The sequence below is a fragment of the Astatotilapia calliptera genome, chromosome 9 (assembly GCF_900246225.1).
Source record: "Astatotilapia calliptera chromosome 9, fAstCal1.2, whole genome shotgun sequence".
Taxonomy (NCBI): domain Eukaryota; kingdom Metazoa; phylum Chordata; class Actinopteri; order Cichliformes; family Cichlidae; genus Astatotilapia; species Astatotilapia calliptera.
Genome location: NC_039310.1, coordinates 17,476,600 through 17,496,633, shown reverse-complemented (window position 1 = coordinate 17,496,633; position 20,034 = coordinate 17,476,600). Strand labels below are relative to the sequence as shown.

The 20,034-nt window shown below is 43.4% G+C and overlaps 1 protein-coding gene across 10 annotated transcripts in view; it reads right to left on the bottom strand.

The window, feature by feature from the left end:
- The window catches only part of atp8a2 (ATPase phospholipid transporting 8A2), a 49,102-nt gene that overhangs the window by 9,580 nt on the left and 19,488 nt on the right, over positions 1 to 20,034 (bottom strand). For all 10 annotated transcript variants that reach the window (XM_026179565.1, XM_026179570.1, XM_026179564.1 and 7 more), the window contains 9 exons: positions 19,337 to 19,401; positions 10,917 to 11,089; positions 4,981 to 5,164; positions 3,653 to 3,763; positions 2,209 to 2,283; positions 1,723 to 1,845; positions 1,193 to 1,271; positions 1,057 to 1,118; positions 508 to 564 (listed from right to left, as the gene is read on the bottom strand). In XM_026179565.1, the coding sequence (XP_026035350.1) occupies positions 508 to 564; positions 1,057 to 1,118; positions 1,193 to 1,271; positions 1,723 to 1,845; positions 2,209 to 2,283; positions 3,653 to 3,763; positions 4,981 to 5,164; positions 10,917 to 11,089; positions 19,337 to 19,401 (929 nt within the window). The remainder of the gene's footprint in view (positions 1 to 507; positions 565 to 1,056; positions 1,119 to 1,192; positions 1,272 to 1,722; positions 1,846 to 2,208; positions 2,284 to 3,652; positions 3,764 to 4,980; positions 5,165 to 10,916; positions 11,090 to 19,336; positions 19,402 to 20,034) is intronic.

The window sequence follows — 20,034 nt, the reverse complement described above, 5'->3', positions numbered from 1 at the left end:
ATGTATCAGATTTCTGATGAACTTTTTAATATCTGTACGCCTCACTATGCACGGCCTGAGCTCCATTTGTTGCTTACAAGCTGAACGTCTTCAAGCACATTTGGCTGTTCTTGCAGCTGCTCCGCAGTTAAGTATCTCTGCTTGAGTTGAATGCTTAGTAGTGATTTCTTTGTCAAGATCTGGCACTTTCCAGACCTTTTTGTTTGTTTTTTTAAACGGCTACATCTGAAAAACCGAGTAAAGGAAAAAGCTGCAGAGGAACTAGTTGGAAGAAAAGGTGCAAGCAACTGCAGTTTGAGAAACCTCCACCACAACATCAAGGTAGACCACATCTTCTGCCATGCTTTTCCTGACTATGAAGCATTTAGACCAGGTCGTATGGAAAACTTACACTGAAAGGCTCACAGAGTACCCCACCCTACCCCAACCCTCCCCTTTATTTGTCAACACTGGAGTAAAATACAGCACATGTTGTGTGGTGTATTAAGAGTGTGTTAATGCTCCTACCCTGGTCCAAGCTGTGGTCTCCATTCCAGCTTTCAGACACACTGTAACGACCACATACTGCACGCACACACACACACACACACACACACACACACACACGCACAGAGGAGCGGGTGGGCAAATAAAAAAAAAACAGAAACAGGATTAGTTGACTGGCGACTGTGGAGATAATAAACAATAATGTTATACAGTAAACTCAGCAATGTCTGTTAAAATACTCTGGAGTCCCACAATCCCTCGCAGTCCACACACACACACACAACAAATAAACACCACCGACATCCACATGAGACTCCAAGGGAGTAAAATGATAGAGAGTGTGTGACGCCGAAGCGAAAAGAGAAAATAGACGGACGAATGTCAGGGGAGACAGGCTGGCTAGACGGGACTAGATTGACTGGAGACTCATAAGGGCTCTGAGGAAGCAGCAACACTGTGCTGTGTACACAAACACTGTGCAGGTGAAAAAAAAAAAAAGCACAAATCTGCGCCAAAAAGCAGAAATCAAAACAAAAGCAGACACATATAAATTTCCAGTACGACACTTACTGTGTAGACCATGTTTCCTGCAAACAGGTAGTCGTTTCCCTGACCGTTACTGAAGGGAGAGTCTGCGGAGAGCATGCGAGTGTCAGCAAACCAAACTCATCGCTTGCAGAAGGATGATCTGGGCAGGCTTACTTACCGTGCTCTAACATTTTGAGTGGAAACCAAAAGAGAATAATTGAATGAATCAGTGCATTGATGCAGTGTCCCCAGAACACCTGAAAGAAGGAGAAGGACACAGAAAGAGAGGAGGTGGAGGTGGAGGAGAGGGACAGTGGAAAACAAGTCAGTATAAATTAATGCCAAAACACATAAATGCTCCATCCCCCTAAACTTCTAAACACACAAAAACATACAAAAACAGCAATTCCTCACAAGAGCACACAACTCCCACTGTTCTAGTGCCATCAAAAGTGAGCTCTGGTACACACACACACGCACACAGAGTAGGTTAAGCTGCTGGTGTACCCTGTAAAATGAAAGACTTCCTTATTCTCGCATTATGAATCTCATTATGGTTTGCAATGGAAACATCCCAGACTCCATAGCCCCCCCCCCTTGTTTACTTGCCAAAGTCCCAAACAAACAGCTGGCATCACTCATCGAATCCTGAAGCCAAAAGGACAGATCTAAATGTGTGTGTGTGTCTGCGAACATCTGCGCACGTACTTTGGTGTTGAAGCCCTCGGCATTCTGGGTTATTCGGTAGAGCTGCGGGAAGCGGAGCATGTTCTGCTGGCTGCACGGCCGGTCAAATATCCCCAGAGTGAACGGAGGCAGAGCGGTAAATATCTGCAGCACACAGAGGTCACACATGCGCAGCCTTTAAAACGCTTAATGACAAATACAGTGCCTGCACATATTCTTTATTTATATCAGACTATGAGCATCAAAACGGCTTCACCTCTGCACACAACACCTGCTTTGTAAGTAAAAGTGCTCTGCATTTCCCCTGAAGTAATTCGCAGTCACCAGAACACATGCATACACTTTCAAACCAAAAGAGCTGTGAGGAGAAGACAAAGCAGAGTGCTACTCATACTGAGAGATAGAGTGAAAGATAACAATCGATATCCAGCAAGTGGAAAGTGTAACAGTGAAGGAGGGTGAGTGGGGTAATGGAAAATTGTCAGATAGTGAAGGGTGGATACTCACCACGTTGTAGAGGCCTATGCACCAGCGTTCAAAGAGGATCTGGCCAGAGAACCCGTTCACAAAGGCAAACCAGAGCTGGGACACAAAGAGAGGGATGAGAGGAACAATAGTGAAGGGTAAAACTGCCTTAGGGAGGTCCTCACAGTAAAAGCAGCAGGGGGAAAATGACAAAATGAGGTAGTGGTGTTAGAAAAACGTCCTTTTTTAAGACTTAATTATTCAGATGGCAACAGCATGTCTTTATATGCATATAATAAAAATCCTCGTACAACAGTTAAACTTGCTTTGCCGCTAACAAGCATTAAAACCCCCTCTTAATGCCGGTTTTGTCTGGACCTCAAAATCAATTTCAGCTAATTCACCGAAACACTGTAACTGAATGCGCCTCGGGTAAACCCTCATTAGCTCTTTAATACACACACACACACACACACACACACACACAAACACACACACACACCGACAGCAGACACAGGCAGATCTGTGGACAGATAAAGAAAATGTTTGGGGCCGCTGGTGGGAGTTGTGGCATTCCTGGGGCATACAGTGGAGAATACAGCCTAAGGGTGAGGCCTGATACACAAAAACCTCTCTCTTATACACACACACACACACACACACACACACACACACACACACACACACACACACACACACACACACACACACACACACACACACACACACACACACACACACACACACACACGCACACACGCATGTGCGCACCATCCCCCTATGCTGTCTCCACTAAGTGGACAGAGACAGTCTATAACCTTTGGCCTAAAGAGCTCTGCTGGAAGCCAGCTATGTGAGATAATTGTGGAAACACACAAACGCACACACAGAGTGGTGGTGTGAGTGGGACCGTGGGCTACATGAGGACCTGCACCTGCTGGCATCCTTAATGTCAGACAGAGGGGTAAGAGGGGTTGGAGAGAGCACAGCTGTCAAATACCCCTCATAGCAGCCCCTTCATCACTCACACGCAAACGCAGTCATGTTTCACTTCTGATGACAACAAACTGATTTAAGTTCATTTCCTTAAGACTTTTACTATAACAACAACTACACCTTTCAACCCTTAAACCAAGTCTTCCTTGTGAAATTTAACGATTTATTAGGATTTTCTGTCCTCAAAAGGCCCTGAGGCCCCAGCTATGTGACTGTGTAAATAGATACGTGTCCCAACTTCATGAGCAATACAAGTACACACACAGAGAGACAACAGTCGACCTTTGGAGCCAAGGTCTCGTCAGTGCTACACAGTTTTTTAAGTGTGTGTGTTTGTGTGTGTTCGCAAACGCAAGCAGGACAGAAAGCAGACACCAGAAGGGCACCTCGTCCATCACTGTCAGCCGTGTCGACAAACAGCTGCAAAATGTCTCTGTTAATGTAACTGTGTGTGTGTAAAAGAGACAGGGTGTGGTGGCGACGCTCTTACCTCTATTATGTAGAGGACCACATTCTTGTAGAAACAGTAGAGGATGCACTTTGTGACGCGGTTATAGCTCCACGCCCCGTGGACCAGCAGAAGCTTCTCCAAGTAGGAGAACTACCGAATCAGAGAGGAGACAAAGACAGACACTCGGTCAATCACTCGGAGGGAAAACAAAAGGCTAGAAAGCAAAAACTTGAGGCAGTAATGGAGCACAGGGTATGTATCAAGAATGCGACCGGGAGAAAGGAAAGCTGAGGCAAGAGGAGGCCTGCTGATAAAGATAAGCAAAGAGACAGGCAACGCAGACAGTGAAAGTGGCAGAATGTGTCTGTGTGAGAGATACAGATACAAAGAAGACTCCAGAGTAACTAGGACACAGAGAGAGATTTTTTTCATCCTTCAAAGGGAACAACGGATACACATAACAGAGGTTTTATTTACACAAAAGAGAGATTTGGGGAATTATATCTAGGAAAGCCTGAATTTATGCAGGTTAAAGTCTCACTGAGATTAAAGCTCTCTCTTAGCCAGGAGGGTGGCACTTATTGTAACAGCTGCTGGCATAAACAATCGCAGTAAAGTACGAGTGGGTGAACAGAACCAGATCCAGATCATACGCTACAAAATATCAACACAAAAGGGTCCAATTTCAAATGAATATAAGTGCAACTTTTAGAGCAATCACACCGACCATGAGAGCTATTTTCACAATCCTTTAAAACTGAACTACCCTCCATAGCTTCAACTCCTTCTTGACAATTTTAAGCAAATAATTAAAAGTATAATAACAGATAATTATGCCTTCCTCTAGCATTCCTTTAGAGTTTTTGTAAGGTTTTAAGACTGCGACATCAACAGTGATTTTTTTTCCTCCATGAAAAACTTACATGAATTGCACAATAAATAAATAAAATGTTGTATGTAGCAAATATGATACAAATAAAACTTTACAGGGCTAAACAATGTGCATACAAGTAGACAATGAAACCTTCTCTGAAATGAAAAAGCATCAAAAACAGAAAAAAAGAGGAATTTCAGCTCATAGTTTGACTAGGTTTTATTTTAGGACGCAGATGTTTGTGATGAGCAGCGTTCGGATCGATAACATGATCCTACACAGATCCGTGTAAGTCAGCTGTCCCCTGAGGGAAGGTTAAAGATCAACACGAGCTGAACGGTGAGCAGGTCAGCAGTCAGCGCCTGTCCCTTTGCAGGGGTTTCAAGCCGAACGAGCGTCCCTTCCTTATCTGTGTTCGAGTAAAGCCTGTAAACATTTTCATAAGAACCTAGCCGTGCACGTCTGTTTGTCTCCGCGCTACGTTTCTACCCACCTGTGCGATGGAGTAGTCGGAGGAGTTGGTGGCCTGCATGCCCTCGTTGCCGCTGATCCCCACTCCAACGTGAGCCGTCTGAATCATCCCCACGTCGTTCGCGCCGTCGCCGATCGCCAGCGTGATGGCTTTCACGTGTTTCTTCACCATATCCACGATCTCAGACTTCTGCAGCGGAGACACCCTGCAGACGCAACAAGAAAAAAAAAAAAGAGGCGATATTAAATGTGTTGGAGGAAACTGGAGGCAGGGCGATGGAAAGATTAAAGTGTGTTTTGAGGAGAAAGCAAAGAAGCGAGCCACTGCGTAAGAAGAATAAAGCCTGGGAAGCACAGGTTGGGAAACAGTTGGAAGGGAAGAAGAAAGAGATGGATGAGAGGCTGAAACACACACACACACACACACACACACACAGACATGCACAAACCCATGTAAGTGCACATTTGTATAAACAGATCAAAAGCAAGTTACCCCACATCTTATTAGCAGCACAGTGAATCATTGTTTCCTAATACCTGTTAAAGTGCAGTAAACCCAGCACTGCAAAGTGCTCCAAAGTGTGTGTGTGTGTGTGTGTGTGTGTGTGTGTGTGTGTGTGTGTGTGTGTGTGCAGGGAGCTTCCAGCAGTACTCCACCCTCTTGACCTGTATCACTGATCCTCAGTCTACAACCGGTTCTGTCTCCTCAGTGACAATGGAGACGTGCAGAGATCCGATTACAGACGCCTCCCTCAGGGCCACAGAGAGTGGATAAGTGTCATGCTGCATTTGCTAAAGAGATGGGTATATTTTGTCAAATTTTATGGTGCCGTGTAATTCATCTGCAGACAAATAAGAAGAAGCCCCATCCAGGGCCGTGGCTAATTTTCCTTCTGTTGTGCTGGATTTCTGTTTGGCTTTAATAAAAAACTTTGGGATCTGATGGGGGGTTTTTTTGTTTTGTTTTTACCCCTAGTAATCATTTGTTTTCCCTACCAGTGAAAGAAACTGTGAACGCTTTAAATCAGAAAGCACAAACTAGCATGTGAATTTAACCCGCTGAAGAAGATGAGGATACTGACAAAGCTCAGATCTATTAATGTGTGAAGAAAGATGTTGGGAGATCTTCTACCAGTCTGCGGTAGCATCGGTGCCAGCAGGATCAAAAAACTCATTCACAAGGCTGGGAACATCAGTTTCCAGAATCAGGAGGCCTTTGAGTGAGTGACGGACAGGAGGTCGCTGAACAAACTGCTCTCCATCATGGACAGTCTACCTCACCCGCTCCAGGCAGCAGAGCTCCTTCTCCCTCAGACTTTATTCAGCACAGCTGCCGAAACAACGCCTCAGGAAATCATTCCTGCAGTTCTCTGTGAAACTGTACAATAACTCTCCTTTCTGTGACAGGTGAGCACACTTGTCGGGCATTCGATTCCACACACATATATTTCTGTATTAAACCTTCTTGCAGCTGTTTCTCAGATTTATAGCGCACATATTATTTATTACTGCAATTTGCACTACTCTCTTTTACAGTCTCACTCTTCTTTTTTTACTTTAACTTAACATCATTTTATTTTAATAAAATAAATTCAATCACCGTTCTACATATCAAATGTTGTATTTCTCTCAGTTTCAGGCTCTTACTATCCGCCTGTGTCACTTTTACTTTAACTGTGTCGGTTTTTTATTGTTGACTACTGTTAATCTTTAACCTGCTGCAGTAGCAGAGTAATTACCCTTGCAGGGGTCAATAAAGTATTTATGTTATGTGTAGTATGAATGTGTGCGAATGTCAGATAGAAAAAGCACTTAAATGTGGAAAAAAAGTGGTGATGAGGGTGAATGATGGATGTTGTATAATAAGCCTAAAGATTTCTATTAGAACGTGATTATTAGAATGTTTAGAGGAAATTATTATCTTTAGCTAATTTAAAGTGGGATATTCTAAGAAAAACACAAGTAACAGTTCAGTTTTATAAACATATATTCAGCTGCTGTTCTGATGCAGTTTTCCCGTTTAAAGTCAGAGAAATACGATATTCCTTCGTTTCTGGTGGGGTACTGGTTATGCCAGGACTTAATATACGTGGTGAATTATGCATTTAGATATGTAAGAGGAGTTTCTTTTTTCTGGGCCATTTAAAGAATTCAATACTAGCAAGACGGTGTAACGAGGGACAGAGCGTGCCTCATGGCTGGCGAGCTTTGACGGAGATTGTGTGGGAAAGCAATCCAGCCCCACACACACACTGTTTACATTTTCAGTGCTTGCATTCTGGACACAGCAGCTAAGACTGAATTTGTCTTCTGTTTGCAAAACCTGCTTCGTATGAGGAGGCATTCCCACTGCGTGCCGTTCACATGCACGCTGCTTACACGAGTCTTGTCATTACTACCTGCATGTCGTACGGTGAAAGCAAATATGTCTCCAAAGGACGAGACGTGGGAGAAAAGTGATACTGGGGCTGGGATTAAAGCCACTCCCTACAGTACAGTATGAAACAAAAACATCGTACAGCATCTTAAGACAGGATGTTTGTGTTTTTTATAAAAAACGTGGCACTTTTTAAGTACAGATTCATCCAATAAATCATCCTCACTTGGAGTTAAAAAGTGGCTTTGAGAGTTATCAGGCAGCAGAAAGTAGCTACTGGCTGCATTACAAGAGATTAGTCCAAATCCAGTTATTAAATATTTATATTACATTTCACTGATTATAGTTATTACCTGAGCCTCTGTGATGCATTAGGTGATGGGAATTTGAGAATCAACACTGGACTTAAAAGTGTGCCCAATACTTTTCCTAGAAAGAGGAGGAGTCACCCTCACAATGACTGTTTGTATGGTACGAACAGGCCTCACTCCTGGGAGCTCAGCACAAGCAGTGACTCACCACCTCATTCATCAGTGCTGCAGTAATCATATTAGAAAAATGAAGTTATGTGCAGCTGTATGAGCCATCACATGGAAGCAGAGCAAAATATGATGCTTTTATAAGGGTATGGGAAAATGAAATTACGTGCGCGTGCATGCACGCATCCGGCTGAGGTCTGCAGGTCATAAAGACGGTCTGTCCTCTGTGAATATGTAAAGAGCATGTCCCAGTCGAGCTGGAATCACAGAACCGGGAGGTCTGCTTGGCATGCTTAAGAAGCAAAAATCAGACCAGCGCACACACACGCCTCACACCCTGCACCACAGGACATTTGAGGGGGGAAACCTCAAAGAGAGCTACTGCTGAATGATGGGATCAACCTCTGCTCTTTGTTTTTTCCTGTTTCTGCATCCGAAGTGTGTGTGTGTGTGTGCGCACAAGTCCGCCTTTGCGTCTCTTGGCCTCAAACCGCAAATCTCTCCTCGTCGCGCTCTCTGTCTCACTCTACCTTTCCCCTAAACACCGCTAACAGTGTCTGCGATTGTGTAAAGTGAAGTCGGGGGAGATAAAAGGCTCCCAGCGCTCTTCACGGTGGAACTGAGCAGAAAATAAGCAGCCACCGAGTCCTCCTATAAACAAACGCGCAGTGGAGTCGGGAACCCAAGCGTATGAGTGCGCTCGGCTCCTCGGGCCCCTGAGACGCGCACGCATTCCCGCGTGGTGAAACATCGCACACATACAGTAGGTGAGAAACAACTAACTGACAATCCGGCTCTTTAACGTCAAAGCTATGGCACTCGGTGCAGCAACCTCACCGTAACCACTCATTAAAGGAGTATTGGTTCTCAGCATAGGACCTCCCAGGGGGACATAAGATAAATGGCGTCATGGTAAGATTACAAGACAACAAAACAGGACAAAGTGAGCTGCGTTTTTGCCTTTGAACGTTTTCTAATCTATGTTGTTTTTGTGATATCCAGGAACCTTGAAATTAGACACTATTACACCAAAGCAGTTGGCAAACCTACCATGTTTTATGTTTTGTTAAAAAAAAACAACCTAACAACACCCAAATATTGATCAGAATCAGTCATTTCTTTGCAGTTTTTGGATAAATTATAATATATTTTCAGTGCAGCTGTTTTCAAAGAGGGCCTGCTTATTCAAATGTGTTTTAAAACCAGACAAGGGCTCAGCAGATGTGCTTAAACTAATTATGATGCTGTTCAGTCTAGTCTGCTAACGTTTAACATGTCTTAGCCAGAGGAGGAAGGAGTCGAGAAACCGAACGAGGGAGGGAGGAAGGTAGAGAGAGATGCAGGGAGAGAGGCAAGGGTATAGCAAGTAAAGGATGCAGGAAAGGAAGCTTGAGGCTGTTTGCAAGGCCTGTGAGACCTGAGTCCGGATATGGCTTGTAAGTGCAAGGAAGAGTCAATTACGTGCCTCCCGGCTAACACATGCTCACACGCGCACGCACGTCTGCACTCACACACACACACACATGCAGAGAGACAAAAAGACGAGTGGAAACTCTTTTTTTTTTAAACATCACAGCTGCTGCTGCTGAGTGAAACATACCCAAAAAAGGGAACATGCTGTAAACATTCATTGAACAGACCACACTTTGTATCAATGGAAATATATAACGGTCATGACTAGGTGGGTGTGTGTGTGTGTCTGTGTGTGTGTTGGTGCCCATTCCAGGGGTACCGGCAGTAAGTGAGTCATGACTTTGACATTTCCAAGCAGCCTAGTGTATTACATCGTCCCTGCTGTGCAACAGGACAGGCCTTTATCGTCCTCATTCATTTGCTGTCTGTGGGCAACCGGTAACCTTTGCAAACTGGCACATGTGCAGGTAATGAAGTCCTCCACATGGACACTTTATCCACAACTTAAAAACCCGCCTGTGTGAAGTGGATCTTTTTCTTAAGTGCTTGTGTATATTTTTTTTCTTTCAGATGATTGTTCTAATGAAGTTCACAAATTCAAAGGAGCTGTTTGGGCATTTAAAACGTCACAGATTAATGTGTCTTTACAGCACGCAGCCTCAGAAATCACCTGAGGAGGAACAGCTGTGTTCACACAGGTATCGACCCTGGGAACCAAATAAATCTGCGAGCACGTGTTTTAACATCTCTGGCACGAAGCGTCTGGCCTGCTTAAACAGATTTTCACTCGACCGTGCCCGTGCCGTGCCAGGCCAGGCCAGGCCAGGCCAGGCCAGGCCAATCACAGCTGTTTAATATCAGCCGGCTGCAGCACGATGATTGACGTCTCTGCACGCTGTAGTGTGTTTACATTTTTCTGTCTGTTCAGCTGTGGCCAGATGCATTCAGACTGATTCCCATTTCCACACTAGGCAATGCAACACTAGTTGTGTCTAAGTAGAAAAGATAATGAGGTAGAAGCCTGTCTTTATATTTAGTTTTTTTCTTTTGTTGCTGCCTTTGTGTTTGGATAGTCTACATATTTGACCCCAGCTGAGTAGAGGTATTGAAATAAAGAAAACCAAAGACTTCAGGTAGAAATTTTGCATTAAAGCAAATATAAGTTTGTGGAAAAGCTTTCATTTTTCATTCTCACACTGGGACTTTCCCACAGCAGCACAATCACGTTGTGTATCTGTAAAACAGTTTGGTACAGAGCGTCATTGTTTTCCTCACAGAAAAAAATGACTTTTTGCAGAGTAATTTGTAAACTTTGTCCAAAGTGTTACGGACAAAGCGCTGTTGAAACACACGTTTCAACAGGATTATCAGCGATCATGCCCTTTTTATGAGAAACCCATTTTTTCTATGATTTAAACAAAGACAATCTGGCATTTCGCTTTCCATTTCTTTGATTATTTCTTTGGGCTTTTTCTCTTTGTTAGATTGGGCAGTGAAGCAGAGACAGGGAGAGATTGGGGAAAGATACACAGGCCTGGAGTCAAACACAGGCTGCTGCATTTAGAGATGAATACCTGCTCAACCTGTGATTCTATTTGTAAATTACTTCAGGCATTTATGAGTAATTGCAGATAACCAATAATACCTGTGTGTATATGTATATGCATTTGATAAATGAGCTTTCCCTACCGGCAGCAGATGACGGCTTTGCAGGACAATGCCAAATCAAGGAAGGCCTGGCGGAGCTCAAAGGACAGGGCGTATTTCAATGTCTGGCCATCGATGATCAACGCCAGCTCGTTTTCCTTCTTCAGAGACTCGCCGAGGGAAGAGCAGTGAGCTGTCAGCGTGTCACGAGTAGCCTGCAAGAGGACAAACACACAGAAGGGAGGACTGAGTTTGCCATTAAAGTCAGCAACTAACTCATAGCTACCCTGTAACCATGAACTCACTACTAATCGCCAAACATCTTGGATCTTTATCTGCGCCATAACCAGTAATAGCTCTAAATCAGACTCGGTGTTACGCGATCTTGCCGCAGAGCTTTCAAACAACCGCATTTCCAGGTTTTTTACGTTTTTGTGGCCTCGCAAAGTAGTAAAAAAATGTAAATCGCACACATCAAAAAACACAGAGACCAATTTGTTGAAAGGTCAAAACCGCTGGCAGTAAATTGAAGACATACGCTGCATGCGCTGGTCGCGCAGTTCGCTTTCATCTGGAGAAACTATTTGCTTCTGTGTACACCAAACAATTAACAACGCCAATATAAAGTTCACAGTTGCTCTAGACTTCATCACTACATGCTGATGGTATGAAGTCCTGGAGGCATTTTCATCGTGTAATTAAATCCTAAAGCTTCTCCTCACAAAGCAGCAACAAAAGAGAGAGAGAAAGAGAGAGAGAGAGGCACATAACAAGAGGGGAAAAGGTAACAAAGACAGACGGGGCTAAATGCATCATTCACATGTATGTGTACATGTGTTTGTGTTAATGCCAGCTCGCCTGCAGGCCAGTAGTTTGGGGCAGTTTTGATGGAGCTCTTGATAATAGAGGAACAGGGATTAATAGAGAAAATAAACATCCCACCGGGATGTAATGAATTCCATGTGGAGAGGCAGACGTGCTACAAGCCTTCCTGCTCGCCACCACACGCACACATCCTATTGTTAACTGCGCCTTTAGCTTCCAAATAGAAGCTGATAACCGGTGAGAAATGAATCCATAATCATCCAACAAACAGAGACGGCTAAGACAAATCAGAGTCGCAGCTCTGACTTTGTGGCGACTTGTTTTACATTCAGGATTTTGCCAGGTGGACTCGGAAAAGCGGAAAGCCAATCAAAACCACTCCAGCGTTAAACAGATGGAGCTTGAATGTTTTATCCATCAAGTGGAGCAAACAGCTCGCTAGCTCTACCTGGGGACAGTTTTGGTAGTTTTACATGTGGAATTCAGATTATTCCCGTAATAAACGAGGAATGACGTAAAATGAAATGACCTATAACAAGAAGTGTTTGTGGAAACATGAGTAATAGAGCTGAATACATGGCGAGCTGCTACACAAGACAAAAACTCTAGACACAAAAGTGCGCAAACACTTGAAGATTTGGCGCCGGTAAGAATCCGCTCGGGCCCTCGCAGCGGGTTATTGGCACCCGTCTGACCTCAGAGGATCCCGTGACTGACAGAGAGACGACCCCTCTGTCCACTGATCAGCATGCGCTAGAGACGACGCAGATAACACGCTCACATATACATGCATGTAACGCAATCATCTGAACAATGCCGCCTCTCTTCTTCTCGCCAAATAGCGATGCACACATGCGTACCCTCGGCACACAAGCGTCCCTCCTCTCCCCAAAAATTCCCTGCTCTTGTTTTCTCAGCCTGAGGCTGTGTGTTTTTCTTTGTATGCCGGAATTCCTGTTTGCATTCACCTTTTTTTTTTCCCCAAACAGGGGGAAAGGAAAACAAAAGCATAATGAAAGGATTAAAGGAGATTATAGGTTGTCTGAGTTCTGAATCTAAAAGGTGGCTCTCGTGTGTGTCGGGCTGTGTCTTTGCATCTTGTTTTTAGGGGAGAAAACCATGTGTATGCATGCATGAGAGTATATGATTGCATGTAGGCACGTGTACGCATGCAGTGTGTGTGTGAGAGATGGAGACTGGACAAAAACGTTTCCCTCAGCTCATCACAGCATGAGGACAGGAAGTAAACCCCCTCTCCCTACTTCTAATGTTATATTAAAATAATTTATTACTGTTATTAAAAAAAAGCACAACAGTCATTTATTTTTATTTTAAAAAGTCAACAATGTCTGTTTCTGATGAAAAAAAGTGACTAATTACAGCACTGTGGAAAAAATCTTGAGCCACTCCCTCATTTCTTTACGTTTTGCTTCCAAGGATCTCGGATGGAATTTTATGAAGTGGTCTTGAGCAACAGCTCTCCTGCCATGTTTTTCTTTGGACACTGGCTGCTTTTTCACTCACTTTCAGTCCAGAACCTAATCATTTTCTTGGGAATCGTTTTAGTTTGTTTAAGCCACTTAACACTGACCGCTGACCTGTGAATCACTCAACCATAAAAAAAAGACACCCAACTCAAGGGATGAACCAGTGTTCTGTCTGCACATTTGTTCCAATTTCTTTCTTTGAATCTCTGAAAAATAACAAAATAACACACTTTGACAGGCACAAAATAGCATTTTTAAACAAACAAGGTGATTCACAGGTCAGGACAGTACAACAGTGTGTGTTTACAGGCCACGAAGAAGACTGTATTTTAGCCAGTGGTGATGGAGATCTTATTAAAAACTACTGAAAACTACCATCAGAATTTGATCTACCATATAATATCATCTGGAAAACATCTGATCTACAACAACTTCATTTTAATGATCCCAAACACACTGCCAATGCAGTTAAACCATGCCTTGATATAAAAAAACACAGTGAAACACTATCAGTCATGGATCGGCCTCCTCAGAACTCAGCATTATTGAAGCAGTGTTGGATCATCTTGACAGAAAACAAAAGGCAGCCAAAATCCAAAGCAGAGCTTTGAAGCTCCTTTAAAAAACCTGGAGAACTATTCCTGAAGTCTACATGAAGAAATGACGAGAAAGCTTCCAAAGACAGTTCAGGCTGCGTTGGAAAATAAAGGTGGTCATAGCAAATATCGACTTTCAAGCTCATTAGAATTGTACAACCTCTAGTTGCCTTATATACTGTGTTTCCATGTATGTTTGCATGTTTCAATAAATCACTGCACGTCTCTCCTGTTCCCTCTCCCTGAGCCACCCCTCAAAACGTTTGCACAGTTCTGTAGCTATATTAGATATAAATTGCACAGATTTCTGTCTAATCAGATATCACTATCAGACTCACTGCCTTTGCTGTACATATGGATCATGCTTACTGCACGAGGTCCATTCTGAGCCAGGGGTGGACAGGCACAATGCAAAGTAAAACACCAACCAATGACGTCTTGCAGAACGGTTTGTGGGTTTGATTTTTGAGGATTTCCTCAACATGACACGATCGAATGTGTTTGGAGACAGTCTACATTTTCTCATTCATGTTCCAGTTTACTTAGTGGAAGCAAAAACATCCAGATTATACACCGTATCTGACATTTATCATTGCCTTAACCAGATTAAGTATCAGATCATGAAGGTGGGAGGGATGGGAGGTGGTGGGGTGGGGGTGTTAAGCGTTACTAGTACAGCACATTGACTTGTCACAGCAAGTTTAGCCAACATTTCACTGGCAGTTAAAACAGGACATAATGAGCAGACAGGTCCTGCAAAGAGTCGTAGAAGTTTAAAAAGGCGACTAAGGTACAGTAGCTAGCTCCTAAAGCTAAAAAGTATCCGTTTCCAGAACAGAAAACTACAATAAAAATGTTTTCTTCCTGACTAAACATTGTTATGGATCCTTTTGAGCTGTTTTTGTGTTAAGACAATCTTCTAACACTTTCCCAAAGGAAAGAAAAAATCCTGGAGGAAAAATAATGCAATATGTTGTAGTTTCTCTATTTCTCACGCTAAAATGTTCTATCTTTGGAGACCCTGGAGGAAAAAAAGTGTAATTCTTTGATTGCACCACTTGCAAAATGACAGATCTCATTAGCAAGCATTTTAGATTCCAAACTAAATGTTTATTTTTCATATGCATCTGGTCTGGAAGAAACCAGACACTCTCTAACCTCTAAACACACACACACACTCCATGCGCACACTCTTTGCACACTATGCTCACAGGCCCTTCTGCGTGGAATTTTATCAGGTTTATATTTGGATCGCAAAATGAGCAGGATCATAGAGGCGGTTTGAGATATCGCAGGTCTCCTTCCCTTATTGCACACTTTACCGCAGACAGCGCACGCAGAAACAAACGTGCACGTCTCTCCCTTTATATAAATGAACGCAAGGAGGACGCTTGAATTTGATTCATTCCAGGCCACCTACTCCAAAGATGGCGTAATCACTCGCCCCGTCATGATAAATGTCCTTCGAGTGTAAAATATACAAAACAAAGGCGACTAAAGAGAGAAGAAGTTTAAAAAAAAATACAAGGAAAGAAGGAAAGACAGAAGGCGAGGAGTGTGAAGCAGACGCAGGGGAAAACTCAAACACAGAGAGCCGCTGAGTGAAAAGAAGGCGGAGAAGGATGTGCTCGTTTTTGCAGTGCACAGTCTGTCACCGGTAAGATTTAATACACCGTTTAATTATCATATTGTGCATCTGTGCAAACATCCACATCCTCTGCTGCTGGAGCTGGAAGCACACGGGAACACATGTTAGGCTTTAACAAAAAGGCGCCTGCTGTTTAAAAACTTCTACAACCTTGAAAAATGTAAAAAACATTTAAAAGAAATGTCGGAACGACAGAGAATGCAAGTTGAGGCACAACAAAATGTGCGTGTCTGCATTTGCACGCGTGCATAAAAATGATGAATGAGCAGAAGACAGGCGTTGTTTGTTTAGGAGTTGTACTGCGGGCAGTGTGACGAGGGCCTGGGGATTGTGGGAAAGCTGGATGAAATTTATGTTCAGGACTAACAAGGTGATGAGGGCAACATGTGCCACTGCTTCTTGGGTAGACTGTGCAAAGTATGTGTGTGGATTCAAAGTCAGATGTATGGAGGTAATAAGAACGAGACTTCTCTAATGACTGCACAGAAACAGCCAGGGCAAAGATGTGTGTCAGGCTGTGTGTGTGTGGCATGTGATTTTAAGGTGACAGATGGCGCTTGTCACAGCTTCAGTGCTCGCAAACCGTTTACCCAGGAGGCATTGCTCACAGGGTTTGTTTTGATGAGGAGGAGGACCAAAAGGAGATCGCGTTACCACTCACTCATCGCCCTCACATGGTTCAAGCCAAACTCCTCGCCCCCTCTTTTTTTTCTAAGTCTCGTCCTCCGGTCGCTTCCAGATTGTCTATATCATACATAAAGCACAATAAACACACTCTCATGTTTGCGCAAAGATGGACACAGATTTTGCCGCTCTTCTTGACTCGCTGTCTAAAACACACACACATATTTGCTGTTACAAAATCACACAGGGTGTGTGGTCAAATCCTGTGCGAAGAGAGAGCGCTGACAGATGTGGAGGCAGCAGCGCGAAGCAGACGAAACGGAGAACGGGGCTCGGTGGGGAAGAAGGGGAGAGGAGAGGGTGTCGCATCTGCTGGCCTAGATCCACTGCAAAGATCATCCTGCCTACGGATAAGAGAGGGTGTGAAAGACGTGAGACTTTAAAAAAAAAAAAGAGAACAAGTGACACAGCTTCTGCATTCACTCATGTCCAAGTCGCACTTTTGAGTTATTTTAAGTGTCAGAGAAGTGTCGCCGAAGACGGCGGTGCTTTTATCTGCGTCATTCCCGACCAGAGCTCTCTGAGGCTGTCCCGATAAGAAGGCACGACTGTCATCAGCGCGCGCACTTGCATGTTTCTCGTCTTGCAAACATGTGAAGATTAATTCGATGTTTACAGGATGAGTAAACAGCGATGACAAAGGGATGTCATCCTGTGTCGTTTTTTTGCTGCGTTGCATTTACAACCACTTTAAAGTGCGTCCGTCCTGCAAACACCGCAAGCTTGAAGGCATATTTTATATCGCTACGCGTGGCGCTTCATTTATGTTTCACGTCAGCCAGCTGTGACTCTTCCTGCCTATGTGTGTAAGTTGCATTTTTGACCTGCAGCCAAATGAAATGTGTTTGTTCAACCAACAAACAAGTCCATCTGAATCAAAACAGTATCTTTTTCTTTTTTTAAACTCAGACTTATGAGATTCTGCCTTTTGTCCTGACCCTGCTGCACAAGAAAGTTGGAACAAACTACAGAAGAGCCTCCCTAGAGCTGGTGAACATTTGAAATCTTGCTCAAGGACACATCAGCAGGGTGAATTGTCCCCATTAAAGTGAACGGAGGCCAAACTTTGAAGCTTAAAAATAGATTTCCTGCTAAGTTGTTTTAATTTATTATCAAAAGAAAAACACTGAATCATATTAAAGATCACTTCCTGGCATGTTTCAGGTTTTACTTTGAAAAATATCCAGTGGCTGCTTACGTGTTTATATCAGACTTTTTCTCCTTAGTTTTAGCTGCAATGTGATTTTATTTAACTCTCATGTATAGAAAAATTTAACTTCTGTATGAATACAAAGTTTTCTTTTCTGACCTTTTCTGAAAATCAGTTGCAACGGGTCTTACAGAGTGGCAGAAGGTTGATTCTCTTAATCTGGACTTCTTCGGTCTCAGCTGACTTACAGGTTTCCCCAATCCTATAAACATTACATTTGCACAATGACTGAAACCAGCCCACTGAATGAACAATGGGCTGTGAGGCCAGTTCCTTGATCATTAAAATGCAAAAATGTTCTTACGGAGTGATTAATCCAAATTTAAAGCTTTTTGGTTTGAATCATCGTCAGTATGTAGCCATAGATCGGCCTCCCCAGAGCAGAGACCTCAGCAATATTAAAGCAGTGTGGGATCATCTTGACAGAAAACAGAACGAAAGGCAGCCAACATCTGAAGAAGAGCTTTGAATGTCCTTCAAGAAGCTTGGAGAACTATTCCTGAAGACTACTTAAAGAATTTACAAGAAAGCTGTTTAAGAGAGTTCAGACTGTGTTGAAAAATTAAGGTGGTCACACCAAATATTAACCTTTAAGCTTGTTAGAACTGTACAAACTCCTTCCTTTATATACTATATTTCCATGTATAAATGCACATGTTTTAAGAAATCTCTGCACTAATTTCCAATTTTCCTAGCCCTAAAAAACCTTTTGATAATTACATTTAGTCCAAGTGAAAGTTCAGTTCTGAGATGGAGTACCACAAACCCATCAGGCTTGAAACTGTACACGATCAGCGTGGGAGACAGTCTGCTAAAATATATTTTACAAACCAGTTTAGGATTGATCCGCTTACAGCGCTAAGATTAGTTTTCACCCTTGTGTCCTAATAGGCAATTCCCAGTGTAGAGTACCCTCGTTACCTTAACGTTAAATGCTTACCCCATCAAATTCAATTGATTTAGCATCTAAGTGGCCTGCATGTTATCTGACCAGCAGTTCCCCAAATCTAAGAGCTTTCAGACATCACTTTGCTAATTTTGACAGAGTAAACTTTACCAGTCAGAGCTTTACAATTCAGCATAATGCAAGAATCCAAAACAATTAAAAGTGCACAGCTTTACACTTAAATTCATAATCGTCACCAACAATAAAATCCATTCAGACCAGTAAACCATATTATGGAGGGATCATGCCGGAGACAAATCCAATTACTCTACAAACCCACAGTCCAGGAAACACACCATCTGCACACTGACTTATATGAGGCTAGAAAATTCTGAATGTAAACACAGAGATCTCTTTATGAATGCTTACCACACAATACACACATATAAACAAATAAACTAATACAAGGGCACACACAGAGTGCTTAAACTTGAAATTTACGAGTCATAATCTCCCGTGTCTTCCATAAAAACAAACCGAGTAATGGTGATTATATTTGTGCGAGCGCACACATGGGACTCAGGGAGACTGTCTGAAAGACAGGGACACATGACAGCAATCAAGCCACTTAGGTGAAGCAGTCACACAAGGAAGTTGAATGCAAAGAACACATAACTGGGGTTAGAAAATCTAATCGAGAGTAAAGGAATGTCTCAGATCTCAAAATAGCAACAGGATCATAAAGTGACTGAACACATAAGCTGTGTTCATTCTTCTGGGATTTAGCTTGAAATAGGAAATGATAAAAGAAGGAGAGACCACTGTAAGAGCACTGAAAGCGCTGTATGTGGAAGAGACCGAGGGGCAAAGAAGCGATAGCGCAGTGTTTGTCTCTTTTCATCCCTTTCTCCAAAGAGGACACCAGAGACTTTAATTACCTGCACCTGTGAACACACAAAGAGCCCCACCCACCGATCTTGGCTGCAGACCACACCCTTGTTCCCACGGTAACCTTCTTAAGACCCCCACCACACAGCCCACTATCTCCTAAAAGTCAACAAAAAGTCTCAACGCTGTACAAAGTATCCAGAGGCACGAAGGAGGAGGAAGAGGCCTGCCTACTCACGTCCAGCGAGTCCTCGTTGACGATGATGAGGGACATGCCGTGTGTCACCAGGCGACAGGAGTAACCTGAGAAACAGAAACAGATAAGTGGAGGGTAGAGGAGGAGGAGGAGGAGGAGGAGGAGGAGGAGGGTTTTCTCAAACCCAAAACACAGGTGAAAACTCGACACAGTCCTGGCTCACACACACACACACACACACACACACACACACACACACACACACACACACACACACACACACACGCACACACACACACACCAATATGAGTTCCTTCACCAGCCTGTGACCAGCCTTATTTCCCTGCAGTAAATCAGGAAATCAACGCTCATACACACTTTGACAAGATGATCTGCGCCATCTCTGAGGATGCCCCAGCTTTTAAACTTGGAGCGACAAGTGTCAGCTCACATTTTCCTCTTCCCGTCATTGTTTTTTTGGACGTCTGCCACCAACTTTCTCCACGACTGCCAAGACACTAAACCCACTCATGTCACCGCAGTCCCCCAGACGGTGGCTACACTGGTCGCAGGCACTTTCCACTTAGAGAATGGAGGCATCTCAGGCATCTCACAGCCCGCATAATGCCTGCTATTCTTCCAGCCATGATTTCATTAACTCCACAATACATTCAGTTTGCTACGCTGTTGCACATGAAACTGCAGCAGCACGTTTACTTGCTAAAAGCAACATTTTACCC